This window comes from Bombus vosnesenskii, unplaced genomic scaffold (assembly GCF_011952255.1).
Source record: "Bombus vosnesenskii isolate JDL3184/JDL3185 unplaced genomic scaffold, Bvos_JDL3184-5_v1.1 scf7180000013363, whole genome shotgun sequence".
Taxonomy (NCBI): Eukaryota; Metazoa; Arthropoda; class Insecta; order Hymenoptera; family Apidae; genus Bombus; species Bombus vosnesenskii.
The window spans coordinates 77,963-105,805 of record NW_022882996.1 but is presented as its reverse complement, the minus strand read 5'-3'; the positions used below and the strand labels follow the sequence as shown (position 1 = coordinate 105,805).

Genomic DNA, 27,843 nt, shown 5'->3' with positions numbered 1-27,843 from the left:
ATTCGGCGGTAGGATCGTTGGGACATTGATGGCTCATTAGGCACTTCGGCGATATACATTGTTTATACATGCCACACCTTATCTCCGATTTTAAAGTGAGCCGGTCGTGACAGCGACCTGGTCTCTGATGTGGATTGACGTTACATATCCCCCTTCTTAGGTTGATTTTGGCCCTCCAAAATCTTAGTGTTTCTGCAGATTATGTCTAGGTCAATTGGCTTTTCTGGTAAAATTGCTGTTTGCGTGTTGGCTAAATATATTATAGTTATGAAGATCGTCCTGGAAAATAAGGTTTTAAGCGGTTTCCATTAATTTTCTTGATATTACCTTCTATTAAAACCTCATAATACGGTGTTTTAACTTTTCCAATGGTGTAGGGTCCTAACCATTCTATGTCTAATTTATGCTCTTTATAGTCATTATGTATTGAAACTCTATCCCTTTTTTTAAATATTGACTGTGGTTTTATTATTCGTCGTCTCTGATCTCTTTGATATCTTTGTTTACTTTTAATCAATTGGTCGCGAGTTTTCGAAAGTCTAGAATTTCATTCTCGTTTTCTGAATGCTACTTCGTCCGCATAAGTGCGTTGTGGATTTCGTGAAATGGTCGAGGGTAAATTTGCTTTATGTCCAAATGTTAATTCAAAAGGTATATAACCGGTCGAGTCGTGTATCATCGTATTGTAGGCTAGGCATATGAAGTTTAAATTTTCGTCCCATTCTTTCCCTGAGTCTTTTTGAACACATTTTAACATATCTAAAGCTAGTAATTTTAATGTGTTTTATTTTGAAAGCTTCTTCGTATTTTTGCATTAAACTTCTAATAAAATTTTGTCCTCTGTCTGTCAGTATTTTTTTAGGTGCTGAAAATATGTATATGTAATGGTCTAACAGGGAATTCCAAATAGTTTCTGTTTGTTGGTTTTTTATAGGAACAAGGATAAGGTATTTTATGAGTTCATAGTGAATGGAGAGTATAAAGGAATTGCCTTGTGTCGTTTTCTTCAATGGTCCTAATATATCCATTGCTATCTTGTCATTTGGTTCCAATGGTGTGTCGGTTATACATGGTTCTTCTTTAGGTCGAATCCTAGTCATTTTTGCGATTTGACAGGTCTCACAAGTTTCTATTCTGGTTTTTATTCTGTCCATTAGATGTGGGATATTATATTTGTCTCTGATTCTGTCGTACGTCTTTTGTATTTCGGGATGTCTTATCAAGTCATAATTTTCTTTTAGTATTTGTTCTATCTCTTCTTCACTTAAGCTCTGTATTGGTTCGTAAGCAAACTCTATGTCGTCGCGGTGGCCATTGAAAAATGAAAGAAGTCTTTTTATGTGTGCTTTGTCTTGTGCGTTTAAGTTGTTGTCACCTATTCCTATCTTTCTATTTGTTTTGAGTACGTTTGATATTTTCTGTAACCATATGGTTTCGTCATATGGGCCTAGATATGTTTTTGTTAATTGGAAAAAGTTGTCTTTATTGGATGTTAGTTTTAATAATTTTGGTATTTCTTCTTGTTTTTCCCAGTCTTTGAATGGTTTTAATAAAACGTCAGTTTGTGTTATCGCATATACTCTGGATAGGGCGTCAGCGGCCGTGTTTTCGTTTCCTTTTACGTAATCTATGTCATACTCGTATTCCTCTAATCTTAATCTCCATCGAATCAATCAGCTGGAGGGGTCCTGACAGTTGTGTAGCCATTTAAGAGCTTGATGATCTGTTTGAATTTGGAATTTGCGGCCTAATAAATATTGTCTGATTTTTTAACTGGCCAAACGATAGCTAAGAATTCTTTTTCAGTTGTTGTATAATTTCGTTCAGGAGGGTTTAATGTTCTTGAAATGAAGCAACAAGGGTGTCCGTCTTGTGAAAGGATGGCTCCTAAAACTTCGTTGCTGTCGTCCGTTGTCAACGTAAATGTTTTTGTATAGTCGGGATATTTTAATACTGGCGATTGGCATAGTTTTTCTTTTAATGTATTGAAGCTAAGTTGTGTTTTGTCAGTCCAGTGGAATGGCGTGTCTTTCTTAGTGAGTTCAGTAAGTGGTTTTGCTAGTTTTGAAAAGTTAAGAATGAATTTTCTGCAATAACCTGCTAGCCCAAGGAAAGATTTTACTTCTGGTGGGTTCTTAGGTTGTCTAAAGTTTTTTACTGCTTCTATCTTCTTCGGATTCGGTTTTACTCCTTCACTTGTTACGGTATGTCCGAGGTATTCTAATTCCGGCTTTAAAAATTCGCACTTATCTGGTTGTATTTTCAGCCCTAATTCCCTAAGTCTTTGTAGCACGATAGCTAAGTTTTGGTTGTGTTCTGCTATCGATTGACCAAAAATAATAATATCGTCCAAATATACAAAGCAATGTTTGTTAATAAGTCCACGAAGTGCAGTGTCCATCATTCTTTGAAATGTCGCTGGCGCGTTTTTGAGTCCAAACGGCATTCGATTATAATGGTAATGTCTTTGTGGTGTGCTAAATGCGGTGTACATCATTGATTTGGGATCCATAGGAATTTGGTGGAATCCTGAGGATAAGTCTAAGGCGGAAAAGGATTTTGCGTTTCCTAACTGTGATATTATGTCATCTATGTCGGGTAGTGGATATGCGTCTTGGTCCGTAAGTTCGTTAAGTTTTCTAAAATCAATTACAATTCTCGCTGGACGAATGATCGATGAAAATTAAAACGGGACCCTGATTTACCATATCGTTATTTTTGTGTCAGGTATTCTCTTCTTGCCGTTTCGGCGAATTATTTTTATTTCCAACTTTCCTAGTCTTATTCCTACGTTGATTCTTATATTTTAAGATCTGATATTGTACGTACGCTGGGGAACGCTTTTATTTATTGATTCAACAAAGAATATCGTTGTAGGTGTTATACATGCGAGTAAAAGTAACGAAGTACGAGTAGTTTTACTGTAACGTTATTACATACTTCCTGATAATTTCTCGTTATTTATACCATGAGAAAGAATCAACGAGGAACTCTTATCTCGAATGTGGATCTATTTGTTCATAATGCATGCGTGTTATACTCGAGTGTCGTTCATACAGCGTAAATATACAGCGTAATATAAGTGCTGATACGTAAACCTTTTATGATTTTTGTATCAAAGGCAGACATGCTATAGAGATCTGTTCCTTTATCGTAAAACCCTCTCGGACAACTTTAATGCTACTAGATATCGGTTCTCGCAGCCAACCATTCCGTAATAAGCGTAGACCATCCAAGAAATTTCTCAATTGTCATCCGTTAATTTCGCGCAACTTTTGCTTTATTTTAGCTACGTGGGAACCTATTAGTGCGCAAATTTGAATCCGTCTCCTCTGTGCTAAATGTCGTTCACGCATAGAATCAAAGTTGCATAAAACCGCGTACAATTGCATCAGGGAATTTCTAATAATTTTCTCGTCTCGCAAGACGAAAACAGGCTCACGAATGATCCCTCTGTCCTGGCTATCGAATGTACCGCAAGTGTCCGTTCTCTAGAAAATGCGAAACAATTTATGGTCGACGGTCGAGTGAACGGTGCAACGGTCGAGTCAGAAAGATCAGAAAGATAAATCGTCATAGTTCGAACAGACTGGGAAGGAGAAACGCACTTCCATGATCATTTGTATCGTTGCTCGATCTGTTGCTGCGCAATGACCGACCAAGCTGTTAATTTTTCTTTTTCTGCAATGCTGCTATACTCTACACTCTATGCTCTATACCGTTCTTTTGCCCGCTATTTACCTTGTACGCGAACTTTTTATCGCTAGTGGATTGCAAAAAGGTCGAAGCCGCGGTTGCGGCCACCCGCAATAAATATTTTACGTTCTCGCTCGGGTTTTACTTTATTTCAAGGACAGTCAAGTTAAGCTATTGCTCCGCTCCTCTTTTTTTTATCACGAAGTTTACGTGACAATGCATAGGTCAAGGTGGACGTAGGTCGTAAGAGAAAGGAAAGTGTAGATAAATAAAACAACCCGAACATATCCGAACCCGTCGGAACTCGAGTTGTAAGAGTCAGTCTTTAAAAGTCACGCTTAGAGCTCGGAAGCAAATTGTAAAACCAAGTGTTAGAAAAAAATAAAGTTTCTTTTTTTATTTTTCATCTTAAATTTGTTTCTTTATTTTTTTGTGTGTTATTTTACGTGACAGCTGCCACATACAAAAAAATAACAAATTGTTTTGGAAAGTTTTATGAATATTTAAGAATGAACTCAAGTACATTTAATTACATTCTGAAACTAACGGCTTTAAAAATGCAAAATCTAACATATTTTTTTGTATTTTTAGATATTTACGGGTTGTGCGCCTTTCAGTTAGCCTGGGAATACTTTAATGACTTCTAACAAGAGCCAAGCTGCTTTTTTCCTGATTTGATAATATAAATTATCATCATATCTGTACTAAGTTTTTTTTTCAAACCATTGACATATTGCTAGAATTATTGTCCAACGTTGTACATCAACCGGACAACTTTTTTACTTATTTCATAATAACATTAATTAGTACAAAAATGTTCATTATTGCGGAAATAAGTGCAGCTCGTTCTGGAATCAACCCGAATTTAAAAAAATCAGGAACATCTAAGGAATGTTGCCAGACTGCAAGTTCCATAATCGGAAATTAGCCAGACTGCTCTTTCCTGAGTTTTACGATAGTATTGATTAATATCATTTCGAATTTCATCCCTGCGAAAAGCGATGCAATGCACTTATGTTTTTGACCCATCGATTCCATCAGAAATGAATAGCGAGACTATTGATTTATTAACTAGTAACATTAACTATGTCTAGATAACTATAATGGTGCTTGGAAAATAAGTGTTAAAAGATATTCACTGTCTCTTGTACTAGGATGAAACTATGTTTCCTTAATCCACGTACAGTGTAGAACAGTACACAAATCACCTAACTACCAAACTGACGAAACAAGATTATGTGAGGTTAGTTAAAGCCACTAGTTAATTGAGTCGCCCCTCTGTGTGACATTGCATTTGTTTTACTTAATATGTTCTCTCAGTCGTTTGAATATTCAGCAATCACGTAATACTCACCGTGATACTCACCGTACTAATTAAAAAAACCACTGTGGGGAATTCAATGATGAACACATTCGGCGCTCTCCCGCGCTAAGGCCTCTTGAAATTTTTCGCGTCGCAGGAATTTCTCGGACTGGTCCAATGTATAAGCATTATATAATACTTGTCAACACATTACAATCGTATTCCTTTACAGTTTAAAATATCTTCGCCGACTTCTCCCACTGCTCGAAAGCCTGATTCGTAATAGTCCCGTAAACGTCACATTTAACACTAAACCTACCGACGCGGTCTTTTAGACCGCTTCCAAAACTTCTACTCAAATTTAACCATATTTAAACGTTATCAAATCGCTTCATATTTCGTGACTTTTCCTAAAACATGCATACAATATATTTTTCAGTATTTATTTCTAGTTTGCTTCTTTCTTTTCCAAAAAGAAAAATTTGTACTTTGCCTTGTCTACCGTGGGCGGTCAATTTGACCGCTCGATGGAATACTCTATTTATTCTCAAGATAAATACAATCAGTACAAAGAAAAGGCGATACCAAAGTCAGATGACAAACAAAATTAGTAATAACAAATGATAACAACTGTTACACACGTAACCTTGTTCATCCCTCGATCAAGAGGGCCACTCAGTCCCATATAATGACCCTAAGGAACCGCTATAAAATTTAGAATTTTTGTTGTCAATTGTTACAAACATTTTAAAAGACGAAGAGTTTTTTAGAGCTATTGCTCATTCCGGTAAAAACACGGAAAAAGTGGGGTTTTCCCATGTTCAACGGTCAATTCCACCCTCGAACAACCATTGATGGAAAATGGCCAGTACTAATCAATATTTTCATATAAATATCGCCGTCAGAGACTATATTTTTACTTGGTATCTTTCTTTCGACCAGAATACGTGTCGGTTTCTTAGTGAATCAGTCGACATCTAAACTTGTTATCTCTATAACTCAGACGGGAAGTATCTCGGAGTGTTTTGTGTAAAGTGGTTATAAAAGAAATAGTAAAACATATAAAATTTGACAATAATTTTGTATTCCGTACATAGTGTTATTCTGTGATAAATATTTACCCTAAAAATGTCAAGACTGCAAAAAAAATTATTAAAAATAACGGGCATAGCAGAAGACTGTTCAGTATGCGATGAACAAGAAACTTCAGCAACTGAAAACAGCATGGAAATACATGAAAAGCTATTTACAACCGAATCATAGTTAGACCGCAATAATGAAGACGAGAATATTATCAATGAGCTTTCACGTCCAGGGCAAAAAAGAAAGAAATTATCATTCACAGCAGAACGTAAGATTGGAGTAAAGAAACAACGTATCGAAACTGGGCTCGATGGAATAGTTTGGAAAGAACTAGATGCAAGTTCCAAACCTGGCAGAACACCAGCTCATAATATTTTTAGGGGTGTGTCAAGTCCGACAGGATATGCTAAACATATAGTGAAAGGATATAGTGAAAGGACAAGTAAAGACAGCATTTTATCTTATGATTGATCACCGTATAAGGGATCATATAATAAAATGTACGAAAGAAAAAGCATTTAGAGTATTAGGGACTAAGTGGGAGCTAGATACAACAAAACGATCGGATACGTCAATCGTAGCCACGCTCTCGTTATTAGGCATGGGCCTAAAAACTGTCCCAAAAAATGTTTTAAATATCCAACTTGGAGCTGCAAGTGGAATTTTCTTACGTATCCTTGTTAAATATGCATCGTCGGAAGAATACTTAATACTTCGACATGTAAATCATTTTTCATTCTATTTCTCTATATGATTTTAAATATTACACCAAGGCATACTATCTATATTTTTTCACGGTGTATTCAGTGTTTATCTGTGCTCCTTAGAGCATAAGAAGCAGCCACATGGTCTAGTTCATCTACGATGCAAGTGTTGGATGTTATTTTATCATTTACCATACACTATAAACCAAAATTAAGACAATCAGCACAACATGGAATATGTGCCATATTAAACGGTAGCACAAATTTGAATAAAGAAATTATTCAAATAAATTGGACAATTTTTGATGAACTTTAATATTATGATGTTAATTATAGGAGTTGATATCATGAAAGGTGAAAACCCACCGCAATATCATCCAGCTACTCCATACATTGCAAAATTCTCTATTGGTCAACTTGACTCCGAGTACGATGGTACTACAAATGTTCTTCATGTCCTTACACTACTAAAAGACATTTTCCATCATTTATCAAAGATTCATGTGAAGGTATTTGTCAACATTTGTTAAGGAAATACATATATGTCGGAGATGAAAGAACACCGGAGCCTTCGGAATTTTGGATAATCCCGCAACATTGTAACCTAGAGTCTACTATAGCTGTAATTAAACAATTCTAGTTATTCAATCCGATTGTAATTGTTCGAGAGTTGTGATAATGAGCTTGGGCTCGAGGCGACAGCCAGTCGCCGAACGTAGCCGCGGTCACGGGATGAACGCCTTGTCTAACAAAGGCATGGAGTAATTCTATAGCTCTCCTTAAAAAGGAAATAGTTGTAACACTCGACAGTAAACATTCCAATGGTCTCTGTCCCGTAGCTCGCCACACGCAGACCCTATTCTTCGACTAAGATGGTTGCCAGATGTCGATGCGTCTCCGCAGTACATGTTCAGCTAGCCGGAGGGCCCCTTATAACTCTTAAGATTTAGCTAGCTAAAGTCCTTCAAACAGACAAACAGTCATTGTTCCGACTACGGGAAAATAGGGTAGACCCATTTTTCAACGAGCGGTGTCTCCCACTAGCAACTTTCCCCCAAGGGCGGCTAGCATCTTTTTCTAACCACCGATATGGAGATTGAACAATTAGCAGCAACGTCAATTCCCCTTACTTTCTGAACGAAGGCTTTCCTCGGCGAATTCAATGATCTCATGTCCTTAGACACACCCCATCATAGTTTTCCTCTGTGGCATCATCGGGACGGAAATTCATTCTTTCTTGCGATCTCATCGACGAAAAGAGTAACCCCTTACGACCAATGAATATTACGCGTCCGACTTAGATTTTGTGAACACGTTCATCTATCATCCCGTCGACCGCGGATTCGTTATTGAACCTAAGATCATTGTCATTAGTTTCTCGAGTATCTAATTACCACGGTTACTTGTCCAGTTCTATGATAATCGTATTTGCACTAGTCGATGTCTTCTCTATTGCATAACGACACGTTTAATCCCAACGAAGATTCGTTTCACGCCCCTAACCCTAATTCTAATGTAAACCCGACATATATAAAAGAGATAGAAAATCTAACGATAGCAAGAGATAAAGAAGTATCAGAAGTGAAAAAAGCTGAGGGCAAAATGATCGGAGAAGGAACGAAACGAATTTAAAACTACAGTTGCTTATTGAAGTTATTATAGTATTAAATTAATCGATGAAGTAAGAGTAAAATTTGACGAATATATGGTCAATGTCACTTGAGGGAGACTAATAACAGATTCAATTCGATGAGATATGCAACGCTATAAATATGGGAAAAGCAGGAATCTTTAGCCCTCAGATTATCGATCATGTACTGTTTATCGAAAATTATAAGAAAGCATTAGGACATCACCTTTGTAACAGCATTAGAAACGAAATACTAAAATTATCAATTCATTTTAGATATATTAAGGCTAACTGTATTCACTGTCAAAAGTAAAGTTTTCTTTAAAATAACCGTACTTTTGCTAACAGATTCGACGTGGGGTATAGTACGAGTATGCCCTATACCAATAAAAAGATGCCATGCATTTCTGGCACCAGTAGTTGAACATCCAATACTTTTTACACAACAATATACATACATGAACGTTGATAATGAATACCTCGATCAAAATTATAACATAATAATATGAATCACAATGTGCAAACAAACACAAATCATACACGATAAGAAATCCATTCACCATTGTGCGTCAGAAATCATCAACTTTAGCAGAAAGATAGATATTTGTAAATTTGCTGCTTACAAAATCGAAGACGTAACGTTTATTCCACTAATAGCCGAGAACTAATATATAGCCTGTTACGTTGCGTAACACTCTACCTAGCCGAGGCCACACACCGCGGGCAATATGGCAACCAGATGTCTTCGGATACTCGCAGCGTATCCTCCATAGTCAAGGACCTTCCATAAATTTCATAGATTTCCTAGAAAAGGTCCTTCAAACGAAACAAACATCTGGTTCGGAGGAATTTCTAGAGACTATTGTCTACCACGGCGAAAAAGGGAAAGTTAGTTTTTGTCACGTACGCTGCAACTTTCCTCCCACTAACTACTTTCTCTCGAGGGCGGTTAAGACCCTTCGTTTAACCAATTAAAAACGAAGCCTATTCCCTCACTCTCCTAAATAACATCGGCACCAACAAATCCGATGGTCCCGTGCGCTCGACACACTCATCCTTAGCTCTCCTCCGAGACAGCATCGTCTTCCAAGAGTACTGTTTTTGCATCCTTCGAACGGTCAACAACCTTCGAGCGGGTATACACACCCGCAGATCACTCAGTCACTCATCTCGTACATACGCACCAGTGTAACTATCCTCGTTATAAGTTGTGGAATAAACGGTGAAATATAACTTACTACTGTGTCATATTCAAATCAACCACCTCTGTTATCCTAACCGAAACAGGGGAACGACTACTTCGCGGCGTCGATTCACCGAATCGTAGCGAGAAGTTACGCCTCTCGCTGACGCGTTTTCCTCGCGACCGCGTCTCTCCGCGAACGGTCGTAACATAGCCATATCACAAAAGAAATTGAAATTTATGTACTTTGCGACGTAATAGGCAGACCCTCTATAATTCAATCTCCAAATGAACAATGTAATTTAATATTTACCGATAGCATAATGAAAATAGGACAATCTAAAGTCAACGTAACGTTTCAAAATTAAAACGATTCCTTTGGGAATGGGAGTAATTTTTTGAGAAAAAGTTCCCGACAAAATGGCAGTTTGCGAAGTTTGGTTCTCGATACGTCATGTTTTTGTACGGTTTGGTATGTCTCCAGGCGCAGTGTTCGATGTCCACTCGCAACTTTGGCAAGAGGTCGCCACTTTATGGATCTCTTGTTTATTGGTAGAGATGGAGTCTGCTCGTTGTGGGTTCCATCGTGGTTGAGCCGTTACATTGGATATTTTTTGTATTTCGGAAACTTTCTCGTGGTTCAAAATTATTTTAATTAGTTTTATATAGTTACAGCTATCTACTCGCCAAATAGTGTGCTGGGAAAAAATCTGCAAGTATGGAAAAATTCCTGTAGATCTTCGATACAGTCGGCCTGATACAATCGGCTGCCCGGAAGTTCCTGTATGATATTACATTTGTAAGGAGGGCAAGAGCGGTTTTCCGTGAATTTTTGGTGGATGGGAAATATTGTTGAGGATAAGACGTATATTAATAATAGATATATAGAAGCAGCTTTATATTGGTCGAAGTATGGCCTTAGATACTGCGAGCAATTTCTGTTCGGATCACAGTTATGTGCTGCATGAATTTAAAGGTTTAGTTGTGCCTGCGAGTAGGGGGCATTTTAGGTACTCGACGAAGGACATAGTGCCTGAGATGTTTGTTAATAACTTTGACGTCAGGAAGTTTAAGTTATTAGGAGCTCGGACAGGCGTGACGGAAAATCAGAATTCCTTGAACAGGATCAACGAGGAAACTTGTGAGATATCGCTCAAGAATGTTATTCCCCCTAGGCGGAGTAGGAAGCCGAATTATTGGTGGAACAATGAGATCACGCGGCTCCTGGGGGAGACCTTTACGAAGATTATGGTAGCGCAGAGATCAAGACTAAGGAAGGAGAAGTGTGCCGAACAGATGGGGGTTGGTTACAAGAAGAGAGGAAAGAGCTTAGGCTTCGATCTTCAGGAGTAAGAGACTGGCCTGATAAGAGTTCACGTGATTCGTGGGGCCTGCCATATAAGAGGGTCATAACTAGGCTGAGCACGAGTATACCGAACGAGAATCTTGGGAGGGAGCAGGCTGTAAGCATCATTGCGAATCTCTTTTCATTAGAGGATACGAGTGTTTCGGATGAAGAGGAAATAGACGTCGACATAGACAAGGTCCCGGGGCCAACTATCAAGTTGATCTTTAGGCATAGAGCGCAGGATGTGCTTGCCATGATCAACTCTATATACGACATCGGAAGATTACCAGCTAAATAGAAGGTGACCCGGTTGATCTTAGTAAACAAACCTGGAAAGGATCCAAGGCTTACTTCGTCATACCGACCAATCAGTATTATACCGGCGATTAGTAATATCTGAGAGAATACGTTTAAGTCGGCCATTGAAAAGGAATTGAGTTTGGATCCGTTTCACCGAAATCAATTCTGGTTTCGCAAGAGGAAAAGTACCGTGAAGCCATATCTTAGGTCAGCAAGTTTGCCGATACGGATAGGAAAAAGGGGCTAATTTGCTTAATGATGTGCATTGACGTTAAGAATGCCTTTAACACCTTGCAATGGGAGGTCATTTTTAAGGAGGCGCAGCGTAGGAGCCTCTCTTATAAATTGACGAGGGTTCTCGCGAACTACTTGAAGGATTGAGTCGTTGTTTTGGACAATCCCAGTGAGCTGATCAAGAGGAAAATTTTTGCAGCAGTTCCTCAGGTCTCATTGTGGAACTTAGTTTACGATGGCTTGTTGGCCATATTTGACAATCGTATCAATTTGAGAGCCATTACGTTCGCAGACGACCTTGCTATCGTGGTAGGCTTGAATAAAAAGGAAAGTGTGGAGAGTACTCTGAATCTCCACATGAGAACGATCATCAACTGGAGTGAGAATTAGAGTCTACAGATAGCAACGGAGAAGATTGAAATTTTATCATTGACGAGGATGAGAGTTCCTAAGATTTCTAATGTAACTCTTGCAGGAAAGTCGCTGGCCACACACGAAAGGGTGAAATGCTTAGGCGTGGTATTGGACACCAGGAGGAACTTTTATGAACACATAGAGGCAGTTTGTGCTAGAGTGGAAGATATTGTAGGGGCCATCAGAGGGCTGTTACCGAATGTAAATGGTGTAAATTCGCACGTTCGTGGGGAGACGCGATCTCGAAGAAGCGCGCCAACGGGAGTCGTAAATTCCCGTTACGATTGACTAATCAGCGCCACGAATCGTTCGATCCCTTATTTCTTGTGGGATAATAAGGGCAGTTAACTTGAATATAACGCTGCTGTTAATAGGTATTATATTTTTCCACAATTCAACAACTTCGGTGTAATACAAGTGAATGGTTGATATAAACTGACTACGAATGAGTACGACCTGAGACTCTATTCGTTTTGTCGCGAATGATGATGTGTTTTGCCGACTGACTGTATTCGACTGACTTGAGTGGCTCCTTGATGAAGACTGACTTGAGCTGATCCTTGGTGAAGACTGACTTCAACTGCTGATGTCGTAGTAGAAGTAGTTGACTTGACTCTCCTGATGTCGCAGTAGAAGTAGTTGACTTGACTGATATCACAGGAGAAGTAGTTGCTGATCTACGGGTCCAAGGATGTTGACTGTACGAAGGATGGGAAATCAGTGCTGTTCGGTGACAATGCTGTGGCAGAGGAAAGCTAAGGATGAGTGTGTCCCTTGAATGAAGAACGCGGATTCGTTATTCATACCTTTCGTCAATAAAGTGAGGGTAAACGTCCGCGATGCCGATTGGGTATGACCCATGCGAATGCAGAAGATGAGGAAGTCTCCCACCAACGTGGGTCGGGGATGATTTCATTCCTGGGAAAAACTAGTCGTTTTCGGTGGACATGTGTTGGGTTTTCCCAGTCTACCTGCTTTTTCCATGATTTTTAAGAGCCTAATAAAATGAAGGACGTTTCCTAAATCCGGACATAAACCGAAAATACTTCTAGACAAATAGTGTAATATCGGAAAATTAAGATAGAATTTATTTTCCCGATTACTTACAATTTATTAATATTAAATTGAATATACAAATATAAATTGGACAGAAAACGATATTTATTTAACGAAAACTAAATACAATACTCGTATCTATATCAAATAACTTTACAGTTATTTGACCACCCTCGTCACGACGAATCTAACACACACACTCTCTCTCTCTCTAACAACTCTATCAATTTTCACGACACTACTCTTCGACGACTCGATTACCTCTAACGACTCTACTCTTCGACGACTCAATTAGCTCTGATTCTCGCAAACACGCACACTTTTCGATTCGCCTTGGATAGCGAAACCGTCCTTCTTCTAACGTTGTCTATTGTTTCCCTCATACCTATGTAAGAACTACCAACTACGTGCCTTTAGTCACGTAGGCACTCTTAAATGTAAACGAACCACAGAAAGACGACGTACACGGTTTTTCTATTTTCAACTCATTTCTAATTGGAATTACTTTACGATATTACAAGAGATTGCTTGGGAACATGTGGAAACAATTAAGCTAGAAGTTGATATTTTATGGTGGGTCCTTGAGTTTATTGAGGGTCGGGAAGAAGGTAGGTCGGCCGCTGGCTGCCAGGTAACGTCGGCTGGATGCAGATGCTCCATACGACGTAACAAATGGCCCCTCTAATGCCTGCAGGAAGCTGTACTACCAGGTATGGGAGTTGGTCACGCTATACGCCTCCGCAGTGTAGGTGGATGCGCTGGGAAAGACAAAGTTTGTGAAAGAACTCTCACAGAGCAGTGCCCTAATAAGTAATTCGACGGCCTACAGGACAGTCTCGAACGCGGCGCTGTGCGTGCTGACGGGGACCATGCCCAATCATATCATGACGCGTGGTAAAGTATTTGAGGTCAAGGAATTAGTCCGACCTGACCTCGAGGATCCGGAGGTGATACTCGATCACCTCAAGCTGCATGAAGAGGAAGCTTTGGAGGAGTGCAGAACGGTATGGTCCAATTACATCACCAATAACTGGACGAGGAGGCTGATCGATTATGCAGCCACCTTTCGGAAGAGGAAGAGGAGTATCGACCACTTCACCATGCACATGTTGAATGGCATGGGATCTTCAACAATTACAGGGTCAGAATTAACAAAGAAACTGACAATAAGTGTTGGGATCGTAATTCGAGGCCAGATGACACCCAATATGTGTTATTAAGGTGTCCTAGATGGGCAGTTCAGCGCACCACGATTGAGAACATGTTGGGGGATATCTTCAATGCGAATAATGTAATCGCATTAGTCTCGGTTAACGACCATATCTGAGGAAAGTTCCGGGAATTTTGTGGGATGATGATGAAATCCATGCAAGCACAGGAAATCGCAAATAATCGGGTTAGGAGAAGAGCAAATGTGACTGCAAGCAGCAATTATCGAAGAGAATAATGTGAGTTAACTGTACAAGGAGTTGATGCATCGAATGGTGTCTCGCCGAAGTAATGCTTATTTATTGGTGCCTGCGAGACTCACCACTCTACGAAGTATTAGGAAGAGGATGGGTTTTTGTGAATATGGCACTACCATCTGCCGCGTCTCACATAACCCGTTGACGCGGGTCACTGGGTATACGTAATGCATTTTGCCCTCCTCGCGCAAAAAAGGTTGGGTTAGGTTGGGCTAAGTTCAGTTTGACTTGAGACTTCGTTACGTGCGGACGTATTTGCCACGAGCTTCCGTTCGTGAGCACAGGCTAGTTGAAATAGTAGATGGCTTGGTGTTGACCTGACATAACGTGGGTGGAATTAATCTTAAGGTTTTTGAGAGGTATTAATGGTTAACTAGCGAGGTAGTGCTGGATAGTTCCTTTTCGTGTTGGAGAAATGGCGGAAAAGTACAATGTTCACGGGAATGGTTAGGATTCCCTGAAAGAGCCAGGGGGTCATGAGTGCGTACGGTGATCTTTGTTTGCTGTCATTAGGAAAGTAAGCGATTAGTGGATTTGGTTAATATATTGACTAAATTAGAAGATAGAGAACTAGGATTTTACTAAATAGGAATTGAAATAAAGAGCAATTACAGCTCAGGAACAATAACAAAGGAATAACTACGAGTCTCTTGATAGGGTGGACGTAGGTCATAGGCTGAAAGATAGGGTATACAATATAGTCACTTGTATAATAAAATATATATTTAGTTAACATCAAAATTAATTCTGTGTAGAGTGTGAATTTTCTTATGTTAAATGCCGAAGTTGAGAGTTTAAGTGATCGTAGTTCATTGTTAATTTAGGTTTAAGTGGGGTATGGTCATGTAGAATGCGAAGACGATAGCATTGGGATGGTCCAGGCCTAAATAAAAATAAAAATAAAGTAAATACAGTATATTTAATAAAGATAATAAATTGATAGGTGTAGAAAAGCTGTAATTAAGATATAGTAAAGGAAGGTGAGATTACAGGATCATAGTAAACTAATCTATGTAGAAATCAATAAATAAATTTGGTACTTACCCTAAGAGATTAACTGACCAATAGTATGATGAACCATAAAGCCAGGTGTAGATAAACATCTGCGAATTCGTCCCAAAAAGTAATAAAAAGAATTAAATTAACCGTGGTATATGGTAGATAGTTCATTTCGCCGCATAATACGAATACACAGGAAGTTAATTATAACTAAATCAAGGTTAAAGTTATTCGAAATAAATTTAGCTTAGAACAAAGAAGACAAATTAACAAATAAAAAACAGGATATACCGAATTATAATAAATGACTATTCGGTCATAATTGGTTTATCTAGTACTAAAAACAACAACGGAAATATGTATAATAGACCAGCAATCACTTATAGACATCCAATGTCCAACCGGAAAATATATCATAAATATTTAATAGATATGGTTTTTTATAAAATTCAATTTTATAAAAATATTAGCTCTGTTTTGGTTGGGTCATGTGATAATAACCGTTAATATATAATGCATATGTAGGTCCAGAATTGGGAATTAAACGATGTAGTATTCTTATTTTTGATTAACAGTACTGATATGTCAAAGAGATTGAATCATTGGTATCGATGGGACTCACTACGCCGTTCAAAAATTCAAAACAATTTAATGATTAAACTGAGTTAGAAAGTGTAATATCTAAATAAAGTGGTAGTCGCTGACTACCGTATCAATAATCCCGTATAACACGGGATTATAGTTTATTAGTGGAGTTTATATCTCATATACTAGCAACGAACATTCATAGTATAATTATTGCAAATGTTCCCATTGCATTCATGGTATTCGTAAACATTTGTTCGATGTCGAAAATATCTTATAATTTTAAATTAATATTTTTCATACGTAAAAGAAAAGTAGCAGTATTTTCCAAATAAACGTTCGATAGAGAAAAGAAGAAAAACATCGAAACAATATTTCGCTTCTTTTCTACGCCCCATCCCACTCCACTCCACCCCACCCCACCCATCAACAGCTCTATTTTTAGAGAATATTTGTGACAGCGTGCAATGCGGTTTGTAAAGTCAGTGCTTGCTCTGCAAAAGTATTTTTCAATATTTTCAAATCACGGATGTTTTGATTAAATCCAATTAAATAATCACACGAGAAAGTAATACAATTTTATCAAACAATTTTGTACGGGACAATAGTTCTTGTTCGCCGGTTATAATTTTAGCGGTCGCGGTAATGTGGTCTTGCTTCATATTCTTTTGAAAACTCTTTTTCGGTACTAGAGACAGTGCATCTCTCAAGAGGACAAAGCCTCTGCAGGAGCTCAAGAATGTAAGTAGTTTTACATATTGTATTTCAATTTTTTCTATTTATTATATTTTGTTTGAATTATTCTTAATTATGCAATAAAAATGATTGATAATTTAAAAAGTTGTAAATGTCCTTTTTAATTGGAATAAAGTCTTAAAATCTTAACATTAAAGTACAATACAACTGTGTGATACGTATCAAAAATCAGTGAATGTTTTATTCTCAAACTTTTATATTAGAGTTTCAATTTATATATGTCGGATTTACATTAGAATTAGGGTTAGGGGCGTGAAACGAATCTTCATTTGGATTACAAATTGTCGTTATGCAATAGGAAAGACATTAACTAGTGCAAATGCGATTATTATAGAATTGGACAAGTAACCGTGGTAATTAGATACCCGAAAAACTAATGACAATCATCCTAGGTCCAATAACGAATCCGCAGTCGACGGGATGATAGATGAACGTGATCACAAAATCTAAGTCGGACGCGTAATATTCACTGGTCGCAAAGGGTTACTATTTTCGTCGACGAGATCGCAAGAGAACGAATTTCCGTCCCGATGATGCCACAGAGGAAAACTATAATGGGGTGTGTCAAAAGACACGAGATCATCGGATTCGTCGAGAAAAGCCTTCGTTCAGAAAGTAAAGGAAATTGGCGTTGCTGCAAATTGGTCAATCCCCATATCGGTGGTTAGAAAAAGATGCTAGCCGCCCTCGAGGGAAAGTTGCTAGTGGGAGACGCCGCTCGTTTAAAAATAGGCCTCCCCTATTTTCCCGTAGTTGGGACAAAGACTGTTTGTCTGTTTGAAGGACTTTAGTTGGCTAAATCTTAAGATTTATAACGGGCCCTCGGGCTAGCTGAACATGTACTGCGGAGACGCATCGACATCTGCGAATCGTCTTACTCGATGAATAGGGTCTGCGTGTGGCGAGCTACGGGACAGAGACCGTTGGAATGTTTTCTGTCAAGTGTTACAACTATTTCCTTTTCAGGGAGAGCTATAGAATTATTCCATGCCTCTGTTAGACAAGGCGTTCATCCCGTGACCGTCGCTACGTTCGGCGACTGGCTATCGCCTCGAGCCCAAGTTCATTATCACAACTCTCGAACAATTACAATCGGATTGAATAACTACAATTGTTTAATTGCAGCTATAGTACATTCTAGGTTACAATGTTGCTGGATTATCCTAGATTTTATAGCTCTCCCTGAAAAGGAAATAGTTGTAACACTTGACAGAAAACATTCCAACGGTCTCTGTCCCGTAGCTCGCCACACGCAGACCCTATTCATCGAGTAAGACGATTCGCAGATGTCGATGCGTCTCCGCAGTACATGTTCAGCTAGCCCGAGGGCCCGTTATAAATCTTAAGATTTAGCCAACTAAAGTCCTTCAAACAGACAAACAGTCTTTGTCCCAACTACGGGAAAATAGGGGAGGCCTATTTTTAAACGAGCGGCGTCTCCCACTAGCAACTTTCCCTCGAGGGCGGCTAGCATCTTTTTCTAACCACCGATATGGGGATTGACCAATTTGCAGCAACGCCAATTTCCTTTACTTTCTGAACGAAGGCTTTTCTCGACGAATCCGATGATCTCGTGTCCTTAGACACACCCCATTATAGTTTTCCTCTGTGGCATCATCGGGACAGAAATTCGTTCTCTTGCGATCTCGTCGACGAAAATAGTAACCCTTTACGACCAGTGAATATTACGCGTCCGACTTAGATTTTGTGAACACGTTCATCTATCATCCCGTCGACCGCGGATTCGTTATTGAACCTAAGATCATTGTCATTAGTTTTTCGAGTATCTAATTACCACGGTTACTTGTCCGGTTCTATGATAATCGTATTTGCACTAGCCAATGTCTTCTCTATTGCATAACGACGACGTGTAATCCAAACGAAGATTCGTTTCACACCCCTAACCCTAATTCTAATGTAAACCCGACATATATAATATGGACAAGGTGAATAAGGTAAATAAACATAAGGCGCTGGGGCTTTCGGAGCCCCCAGGCCCTGTTGGGAACACGAGTGGCTTACCAGGCTCGACCCGACGATCATTATGTTACTGGAAGAACAGCAGGGGGGAGGTGGAACTCTAGACACCCCCTTGTGCGGTAAGAGCTACTGGGGAGAAGGAGAAGGAGAAGGAGAAGGAAAAATAGAAGGAGAAGGGCAAGGTAAGGAAGGCGATAGTGGGAGGAGAGAAACCGAGGATAATTTCTGATGTAAAACTGAATGAGAGTGTGACAGTCTCGGTTATTCCGAGGATTAGGGGGGGGGGGGGGGGGAGGATTTCTGCTCCTTTAAACCGAGTATGAGGCTGCAGAGGAGCCCTACGATTAGTGAAAGGACGGAGGTAGGAGTGGTCGAGGAGTCGGAGGGTTCCTTTGTAATTAGAGGGAGCGCCCACAGTACGCCGGTAGCAGAGAAAGGACTGATCTACGCTAAAATGTTGCCCAGGAGGGTGGTTGAGAGGAACGTCAGCGCGAAATCTGCGAGATCGGCTATGGCTAGCGAAGCCGAAGATAGTGCAAGATACGCTACGCAGACGAGCGACGTTGATGACGAGGACGTTCTGATTTCCAGGGCTGAGTTGAAAGGGCTCACGCAAGCCCTGGCAGGAGCGGTTAAAATGTTCAACGCGGCGATGAAGAAGTTGAAGTTGGAGAAAGACATGGATGAGGGGATAAGGGAGATAGGCAACCTGATGAAAGGCATCCTGTCTTCCTTGGAGCAGTGTGGAGAACACAAGGAAAGAGGAAGAAGGGGAAGGAGAGAGCTTGTCGAGGTTGAAAAAAGGGCAGACAGAGCAGAGATGAAGAGAGAAGTGACGATAGCTAAGGGTGGATACCCAAAAAGGAAGGTAGTATCGCTGGCAGAAATTACGAGAGTTGAGGAGTATAAGAGGCCCCGAAGGGGAGGTCACATACGCCGAGGCGTGTGGGAGGGAGAACAGAGTGATAAGGGGTGACTTCAGCGAGGACTCCGAAGGATAGATGAAGGTAGAAAAAAGGAAGAGGGAGAGGAGAGCTCCCTTAGAGCAAGCTACTCCAATGGTGCGTCCGGGCAACAAGCGGCAGGTTGGTACCGGAGAGAGAGGCGTACCAAGAAACAGGAGGAGGAAGGAAGCCATCCTAATTAAGGTGGAGGAAGGTGGCGAATGGCTTCATGTTTATAAGAGGATAATGGCGTTGAGGAGTTCTTTGGAGGGAGCCGCGGGGTCCGTAAGACGAGAGCGGACCACATCCTAATTGAATTCGGCAGGATGGTGGTGGCTAGCGAGCCGCCTTGAGTGATAGTACGGAGGTGGCCGTTCTAGTGAATAGGGCGACCCTACAAATAAGGAACATCGATCGCCTCACCAGCAGGGAAGAGCTGGTGGTAGAGATCAGGTCGCAGGGGGGGAATCGAGGAGAATGCTGATATAGAAGTCAAATCTATAAAAGCGGCACCGTGGGGCACGGAAGAGGCGGTGGTGGTCCTCCCGGAGAGTGGAGTGCCTAGTGACGAGAGAGAGGAGGATGAGAACTGGACTAACGATAGCTTCTGTAAGGCAGTTAGCTAATGTTCAGCATTGTTAGAGGTGCCACATGTTGGGGCATGTGGCGGCAAGGTGTACTGTTGCATGTCCTGGTAGGGAGTTGTGTAGGAGGTGCGGCAGCGCTGAGCATAGTATGAAGGATTGTGATAGAGAGCCGAGATGCGCCATGTGTCTGAAGCATGGTGGTATAAATGCAAGACACGTAACGGGTTCGTTGGTGTGCCCTATGGTGCGCTTAGGTGTTAGTAATAGACGGGGGCCCAATTAGGGTCCTACAAATAAATTTAAACAGATGCAGGCTTGTGCAAGACCTGATGATGCAGTGCGTACGCGAAAGCAAGGTGGATATAGTGGTTATTTCCGAGCCCTATAGGCAGTTGCCTTATTGGTTTAATGACGAGGGTGGGGATACATCGATATGGGTCACCCTGTTTAATGGTAAACATGCGGCGAGCGAGACCCTGATAAAAAATGTAGGGATTGTAGGGATCAGGGTTTGTGACGTGTTTTGCATCAGTGGGTATTGTTCCCCTAATAAGAGTAAGGACCAGTTCAACGATTATTTGAAGGAACTGGAAGGGGTCATAAAGAAGGGGAGGAAAAGAGCGCCGGCGATTATGGTTGCAGGTGACTTTAATGCGAAAGCCTCGGTGTGGGGCTCTAAGACGGAACAGAGGGGAACATACCTACTCGATGTTATAACGAGGAATGAGCTTATACCTATTAGGACGACAGAAAACTCCTTCCTGAGAAATGGATGGACTAGTTTCCCGGATATACTTCGTGTTAATAGACGAATGAGGCTGAGTTGAAGGGGGAGTAGGGTCCTAGATTGGTACTCAGCCTCTGGCCATTTTTATATTGAGCATAAGTTTAGGGATAATATTAAGCTGGTGGAAGGTGGCGCCTTTAAATAATTGACGAAAGAGTTAGATGTAGAGGGTTTTTTAAACAAATTGGAATGAGTTTATGACGAAAATGGTTTTAAATTTGACGAGACGGCATGCGGCGAGCAACTACAGAAGAGTCTAGAGTATACGTGTGCCGTGGACTTAAAAAGGAGATACCCGGCGAGTGCTAAGAGGAGCGCCATCTATTGGTGGAGCGACGAGCTCGCTACGTTCAGGAGTGAAACTCTAAGAGCTAGTAGAAGAACCCAGCGAGTGGTGGCGGCCCGCAAGGTTGATGCCGAGGTCCTGGTGGCTGAATTCAAGGATGTTAGGAGGCGACTGAAAAGGGCGATCGGGCGTAGCAAGGAGGAGAGTTGGAAGGGGGTCTGTGCCACCTTAGATCAGGATCCATGGGGCAGGCCGTATCGTGTAGTGAGGAAGAAGATGATCTGGTCGGCGCCAATGGATCCCCTTGGAAGAGATAGAGTGGAGGTAATCCTGGATGACCTCTTTGAGGTGGTGAGGTTATTGGCGGAGCAAAGACCTAGTGTGCCCCTATAGTGCTCAACGGAATAAATACCCATGGAAAAATACCGGCGGTATGGAAGCAGGCTACGGTAGTACTAATACCCAAGCCTGGTAAAAATCTTATAATTTCATCGGCGTATAGGCCGATTAACATACTGTCGACGTTCAGCAAGGTGTGGGAGCACACGCTGAAAATGCTAATCGAGAGAAGCGTTGGTCAGGATCCCTTTCATAGGGACCAGTATGGCTTCAGGAGAAGGAGGGGGGCTCTTGAAGCCCTGGGTAGGACGGTCGCAGTTGCTGAAAAGTGCAGAAGGAAGGGCCTGGTGTGTGCTCTGGTCGCCCTTGATGTGAAGAACGCCTTCAACACTCTAAGGTGGGAGAGGATAATGGAGGAGGTTCGAAGGAGACGGCTACCGGGACGGCTACAGGAGTTGTTATCGGACTATCTGGCTGAGAGGAGAACACTGATACACTGTCGTGACGGTGTCGTAAGTAGGAACCTCTACGCTGGGTTTCCACAGGGGTCGGCCCTGCGGTGGAAGCAATATGGAGTGAAGAGGCGGATCAACAAGAGTCCTGAGGAAATGGCACATGTTGGCCAAGAAGAAATGAAGGATTTGGAGACGGAGGCAGAGGACAGGTGGAGATTGGAGTGAGCGTTCCACAACCCCTACAATTGGACTAGGAGACTGGTAGAAGATCCGCTGATCTTCTATAAAAGAAAGAGAGAGATCAACTATCACACGATACAGATCCATACGGGACACGGTATCTTTAAGTAGTACCGTCATAGGATCGGCAAAGAGTCGCATACCAGTTGTTGGGATTGTGGAGCGGTGTTGGATGATGCCGAGCATGTGCTCTTTTGGTGCCCCAGGTGGACAGTGGAGAGAACGGAGTTGGAAGTCGAGATCGGTGAAGAGTTTAAATTGGAGAACCGGGTCGTTGAGAAGATGGCCGCGGAGGAGCGGTTGTGGAATAGGTTTTATGATTTCTGCACGAAGACAATGAAATGCCGGCTTTCTAAAAAAAGGGAGATGAAGGTCAGGAGAAAAAGGGAAGGAAGGAGGAGAAGAAGGACCAGAGTCGAGGAGAGAAGATAAAAGATCGGGTACGTTATGTAAAGGTCAACCCGAAATAATGTCGAATGACTGTACCGGGTTGGTGCCTCGAGTACCGTAGCAGAGGGAGAATGAGGAAGAGTTTTTAGTGGGTATGGCGATGTCATCTGTCGAGTCCTACATAACCCGGAGACGCGGGTCTCTGGATATGCGTAATAGCATTTCCCCCTCCTAGCGCAAAAAAGGTCCTCGTCGTGGGATTCTCTCAGACCACCTGTATATATTCACGAAAGTCGGGCCGGACACAATGCCCGCGAGAGAGGCCCGCGGCATTAGGTGAAGGGATCGCTCCCCTTCCCAACTAAGATGGCACCTCAAGGATAGAAACAGCGAGATGCTGCAGGCAGCAGCCATTGTCGCGGCCTGGAACTGGGACGCCCGTACAGAGGAGACAAACGTGGACGAGGAGACGGAGAACCTGCGCCGAGACATGGAAGCGGCATGTGATGCGTCAATGCTGCGCTCTGTGCCTGGGGCTAGACAGAATGGGAATGTGTACTGGTGGACTCCGGAGGTGGGCAGGTTGATACAGTCTACTTTTACTGAGGAGGCTTCATAGAACGACCGCCATCAGGATCGTAAGCGGATGCCGGACGATGTCAAATGCGTCGACGACTGTCCTGGCGGCGTCTCCTCCGTTCGAGCTCCTGGTCTTGGCGCCGCGACGAATGTTCGAAGACCAGAGGAGCCGAAGCTCAGGCGGGGACTCTCATCCCGCCGAGCAGGCGACCCGAGACATTCAGGACGAAGTTAGACGAGAGACATGGGAACGGGGGCGCTCCCACCTAGTCATCGAAGACCAGATCTGGGGCCACCAAGCCGTTAGATTGGTACTGCGAAACTGGGAGGCTTGGAGAGACCGCGGAGGGTTTCCACTGTCCTTCCGGATGACGCAGGTACTCTCGGGTCATGGAGTGTTCGGGGAATACCCGAAGAAAATCGGAAGAGAGGTGACCAGCACCTGTCATCACTGCGGCGAGGGCGAGGACACGGTCCAGCTCACGTTATGGGAGGCCCCACGTCTTACTCTACGATTGACGATTGGCGAATCCTCGTCAGTTGTGAAAGCGATGCCGAGGGGGTGACAAGAGCTCCTCGCAGTACGCTCATGTCGCGAAAGCGTAATACTCGTAAAGGAACGAACAGAGCGGAAGAGGATGAGAACATACCACCCTTGCAGGGTTCCGCGCCGAAGGACGGCCCTACGCTATCCTAGGTGGTCATAGAGGCCGACACAACGAGGAGAATCTGAACCTTCTCAGACTTGCACGACGGCCCATGGGATAGCGTAGAGAGGGGTGGTCTCTCCCAATGCCCGAACTAATCAAAGAACGACTCCCTTAGACAGAAGAAAACGCAGAAGTGCTCCGGCAGTAATCCGAAAATTTTCTGGATCCCGGGCATTCCAGCTGAGCGTGGGGTGGTCCACCGTGGAGTTTTAGTCGGTAAAGTCCGACACTACCCCGCCGCTTCCAAGCTGGGTGGTGTGCATGAGAATTTCTCCACGTATTAAAAAAAAGGCTGGGGTTTTCTAAGACTATTCTTCTATTAAAATAAAAAAAGTTTAAATAACAAATTATAAAAAAATGACTAATATATTTAAAAATCATTCGATTCTTGATTTCTGGATTTTAAACTTTTTTATTAGTGTTTCAGTTTTTATATTTATGGATGTTTATTAGAATTTCAATCTTTATTATTACTAAAGTTACAAATGTAATAAATTTCCATTTTTCATTTCCAACTTTTCAAATAATCAGCGATCATTTATCCTATTTTGTTTTGTAACAGATTTTTCACAACCTCCATTTCCACCATTGGATTTTCGATAGTTCCTGCCTGATGTTAGTCTTTGAAATGATATTTGCTGAGATAGTGCACTATCGATGGCAACGTTTTCCGTTTCTCCGCTTCTAATGGTGAGTCGCATGCATTTTTGTTCCTGCGGTCACTCAATCATGTCGTAGGATGAAAGGTCCGAATCGGCACGGGTGATTGGTTGTATTATGTAGAACTTTTTGCGAGCATAGTGGCCGCGGGTATTTTTTATACCCGTGAATAGTAACATTTTTTTCATATCTTTATTTATTAGTTCAGGATAGGTCTTCTTGCACACCGCGGTTATAATCATTAATTTTTTAATAATTAGTTTAAACATATAAATTTGAGAATATATTCGTGGTACTGAAAAATATGTATAATAGTATTCGGCATAAATATTTGCAAAAGGCAAATATCTAGACGAATATACCTGTATGACATAAATACACTTAATCTTAAGCAATGAATTTTAGTATAAATAAAAGATACCGAAGCGAATCGTTTGAGCATTTTCTAGCGGAGAAATCGGATGTCCTCCGATTTCGTTGGAATGAAAGATGAATATTCACTCAATGATAATGACGATACATGTAATACACGATACATACATTTTGTGACAATATTAAGTCACATTCTTTTATTTGACTTTGGATATAATGAACGTAAGTAGAATTTAAAATATAAATTAAAATTCATTTCTTTTCCGCACAAGAATGTGTGAAATTTTATGTGCAAGAAGAAACTTCGCGTCAGGCAGATTTTTAAAACAAAGCAATGATTTTGAACACTGTTTCTGCATTTTCGGAAATGTGCTTTGACAAAGAGATTGCCGGAGATTATTTCTATCTTGGTAATACATTTAGAGACAATTATTCCATTTCATCGAGTCATAGTCTTTTTTCAATTAATGCTACTTTTTCGTTAATATTAAAATTTCAGTAATTTATTAAATTAATAAAGCAGAGTTATTATAATCCGAAACGAAGTAATGAAATGTAAAATCAAAGAACGTTAGTTCGTTAAATACAAATGAGACAAACTAATCATGTTTTTAGATTAGGATTTCCAGATTTAACAATTTCCGTGCCCATTGTCAGGATCTCGTTCACGTGCCCAGGTGCTACTTGAATGGGAAAAAGATATTGGGCACGATGACTATAATTAATGCAAAAATTTCTCAGCTGCTGAGAGGAGTATCGTGCTGCATGTGTAGGAGTATCGTGCACGACGTATTTTCCACATTGTGTGTGTGTGTAATTAGGCTGTGGAATTGCGTCGTTTTCCTCATTCGCTACAACTCAAGATACGAAAAATGTGGAGACATATATTAATTCAAATTATGTATCAATACAATCGCAATTCGTGGTAATATTAGCTACACGATTAAGCGTAACCACGCTGTTAATATTACTGTAAATTACAATTATAATTCCAAGTTTACTGATATTTATTTTAACGATATAATTTCTTTAGACGTGTTTTATCATGTTTTGCGCAATGGTCACTAGCCTTCGTCAGTCGATTTCAGGAAAATGGTACTTAAATTAAATTAGAGTGTACATGTTGTGTATTAAGTTCGAGTGTCGGAGACGTCCCGGGACGTTCTCTCTAGTGTAGGCTCTTGCGCCCGGGTGTGATGTGTGAGAACCGTGGAGGTGGACCTCTGGTCGGGTAGACGCGTTTTCGAGTGACCAACCTGCTTCAGGGAATTTCATTCGAATAATCGACGGTAAAGCTGACACGAATGGAACATGTCATCGTCTCTGACTTTGCCCGTCGATATTTTTAATTTTGCGGTCGTGATCGCGAGTAGTTTTCGAAGCGAGCGTTAATATTGCTCGAGCATGCAGATGCGAACGGACAGCGATCGCTAATGATCGTTGTTTAATCATGTGCACTTGGATCAGCGTCCGCGATTAATGTTTTTATTTCATCTTTGTACTTTATTTTTTGGTTTGCGATTTAGAAAGTCTCGAGTTTAGATGTAAGTTTCAGCGGGCATTGCGCCCGAAGAAAGAAGAGGTTACGAGCCGTGGAGGCCCGGCAAACTGCCATAGAAGAGGGCAACTACCAATGACTCCCCATCCTCTGGACTATCCAGAGCACGGAAAGTCATTTTTGTTACTACTTTGTCATTATGCTCGCTTTTAATATTTGTAGTAGTAGTAGTAGCTCTTTTTTTTGGATGACGTATATAACAGATAGTAAAAGTTAAAAGACAAGTGTTCGTATGTATTTTCGGAGAAAGGGATGAACGTAACGGGTTAAAACAAAAACTAGCTGGACGAGAAGAGGTGGAGACAGCTCGGGGAAACCCCGCGTCGTTTTTCGTTAAATACTTGCCTAACGAACCTGCTGGCTCGTCCGGCTTTTGTCGCCCTTGTTATTCGTACTGTGAGCGAACAATTACCCTCGACTCCTCCGTGATAACTGGCCGAAAACGAAAAAAGTGAGGTAGCTCGAGGTGGGGAGAGGCAGCATCGAAAAACAGAATGATTAATCGTAGTGGGCTCGCGTACGTGTACTCTCGCCCCTTTACCAAGTGTACAGCGCGAAATTCAACAATGCTGGAAAATGAAAAGCCTCCGGTTACTGGGCGTGGAGATATTCTTTCTGGCACTTATACGCTTTCAAGTTATGACAATAAAAGGGCTAGTAAAAATTGGCGAATAGCGGTACTGGAGATTCTGTCAGCGGTGTGACACGGTCACTGATGTGATAGATTTTAAAAAGATACGATGCCAAAAGATTAAAATTTTCTGGGAGAACTTCTGAGGAATAGAATGTTGATAGATTTAGTAGTGGGTAATCTGATTATTGGTTTGCTCAGGTTTTTGTACTAATGTCGAGAATTGTGGATCTTTGAAGCCGAAATAATTTTATAGCAACACTAAATTTATACTGAGGATTAACATTAGAATAGTAATATATTTATTTTATGGACGATTTCTTATATATTCATCGATACACACTTACACGCGTCTCAGCACTTTCTTCTATACCCGACTGTTAACCGACTGTACAGTTTACATTCCTATGTTTTCGAGACGCTGCGCACACACATTCTTCCACACACTGATATTCACATACAAGTATCTCTACTACGCATTTAACCCAGTCCAGCACAGAAAATTATACATATCTCAACAACTAATTTATCATAAAATTTTTAATGATATTGACGGTTCTAGCACTAT

The 27,843-nt window shown here is 41.2% G+C and overlaps 2 protein-coding genes across 2 annotated transcripts; both read left to right on the top strand.

The window, feature by feature from the left end:
- Positions 1 to 6,649: 6,649 nt before the first annotated feature.
- On the top strand, positions 6,650 to 7,322 carry LOC117237240 (RRP12-like protein). Its single transcript, XM_033501004.1, has 3 exons — positions 6,650 to 6,803; positions 6,881 to 7,040; positions 7,123 to 7,322. The coding sequence occupies exons 2-3, from the start codon at positions 6,947 to 6,949 to the stop codon at positions 7,314 to 7,316; spliced, it is 288 nt and encodes a 95-aa protein (XP_033356895.1). The 5' UTR covers positions 6,650 to 6,803; positions 6,881 to 6,946; the 3' UTR covers positions 7,317 to 7,322.
- Positions 7,323 to 23,421: 16,099 nt separating this feature from the next.
- LOC117237243 lies at positions 23,422 to 23,910 on the top strand. The gene has a single exon (XM_033501006.1). The coding sequence runs from the start codon at positions 23,422 to 23,424 to the stop codon at positions 23,908 to 23,910; it is 489 nt and encodes a 162-aa protein (XP_033356897.1).
- Positions 23,911 to 27,843: the final 3,933 nt, after the last annotated feature.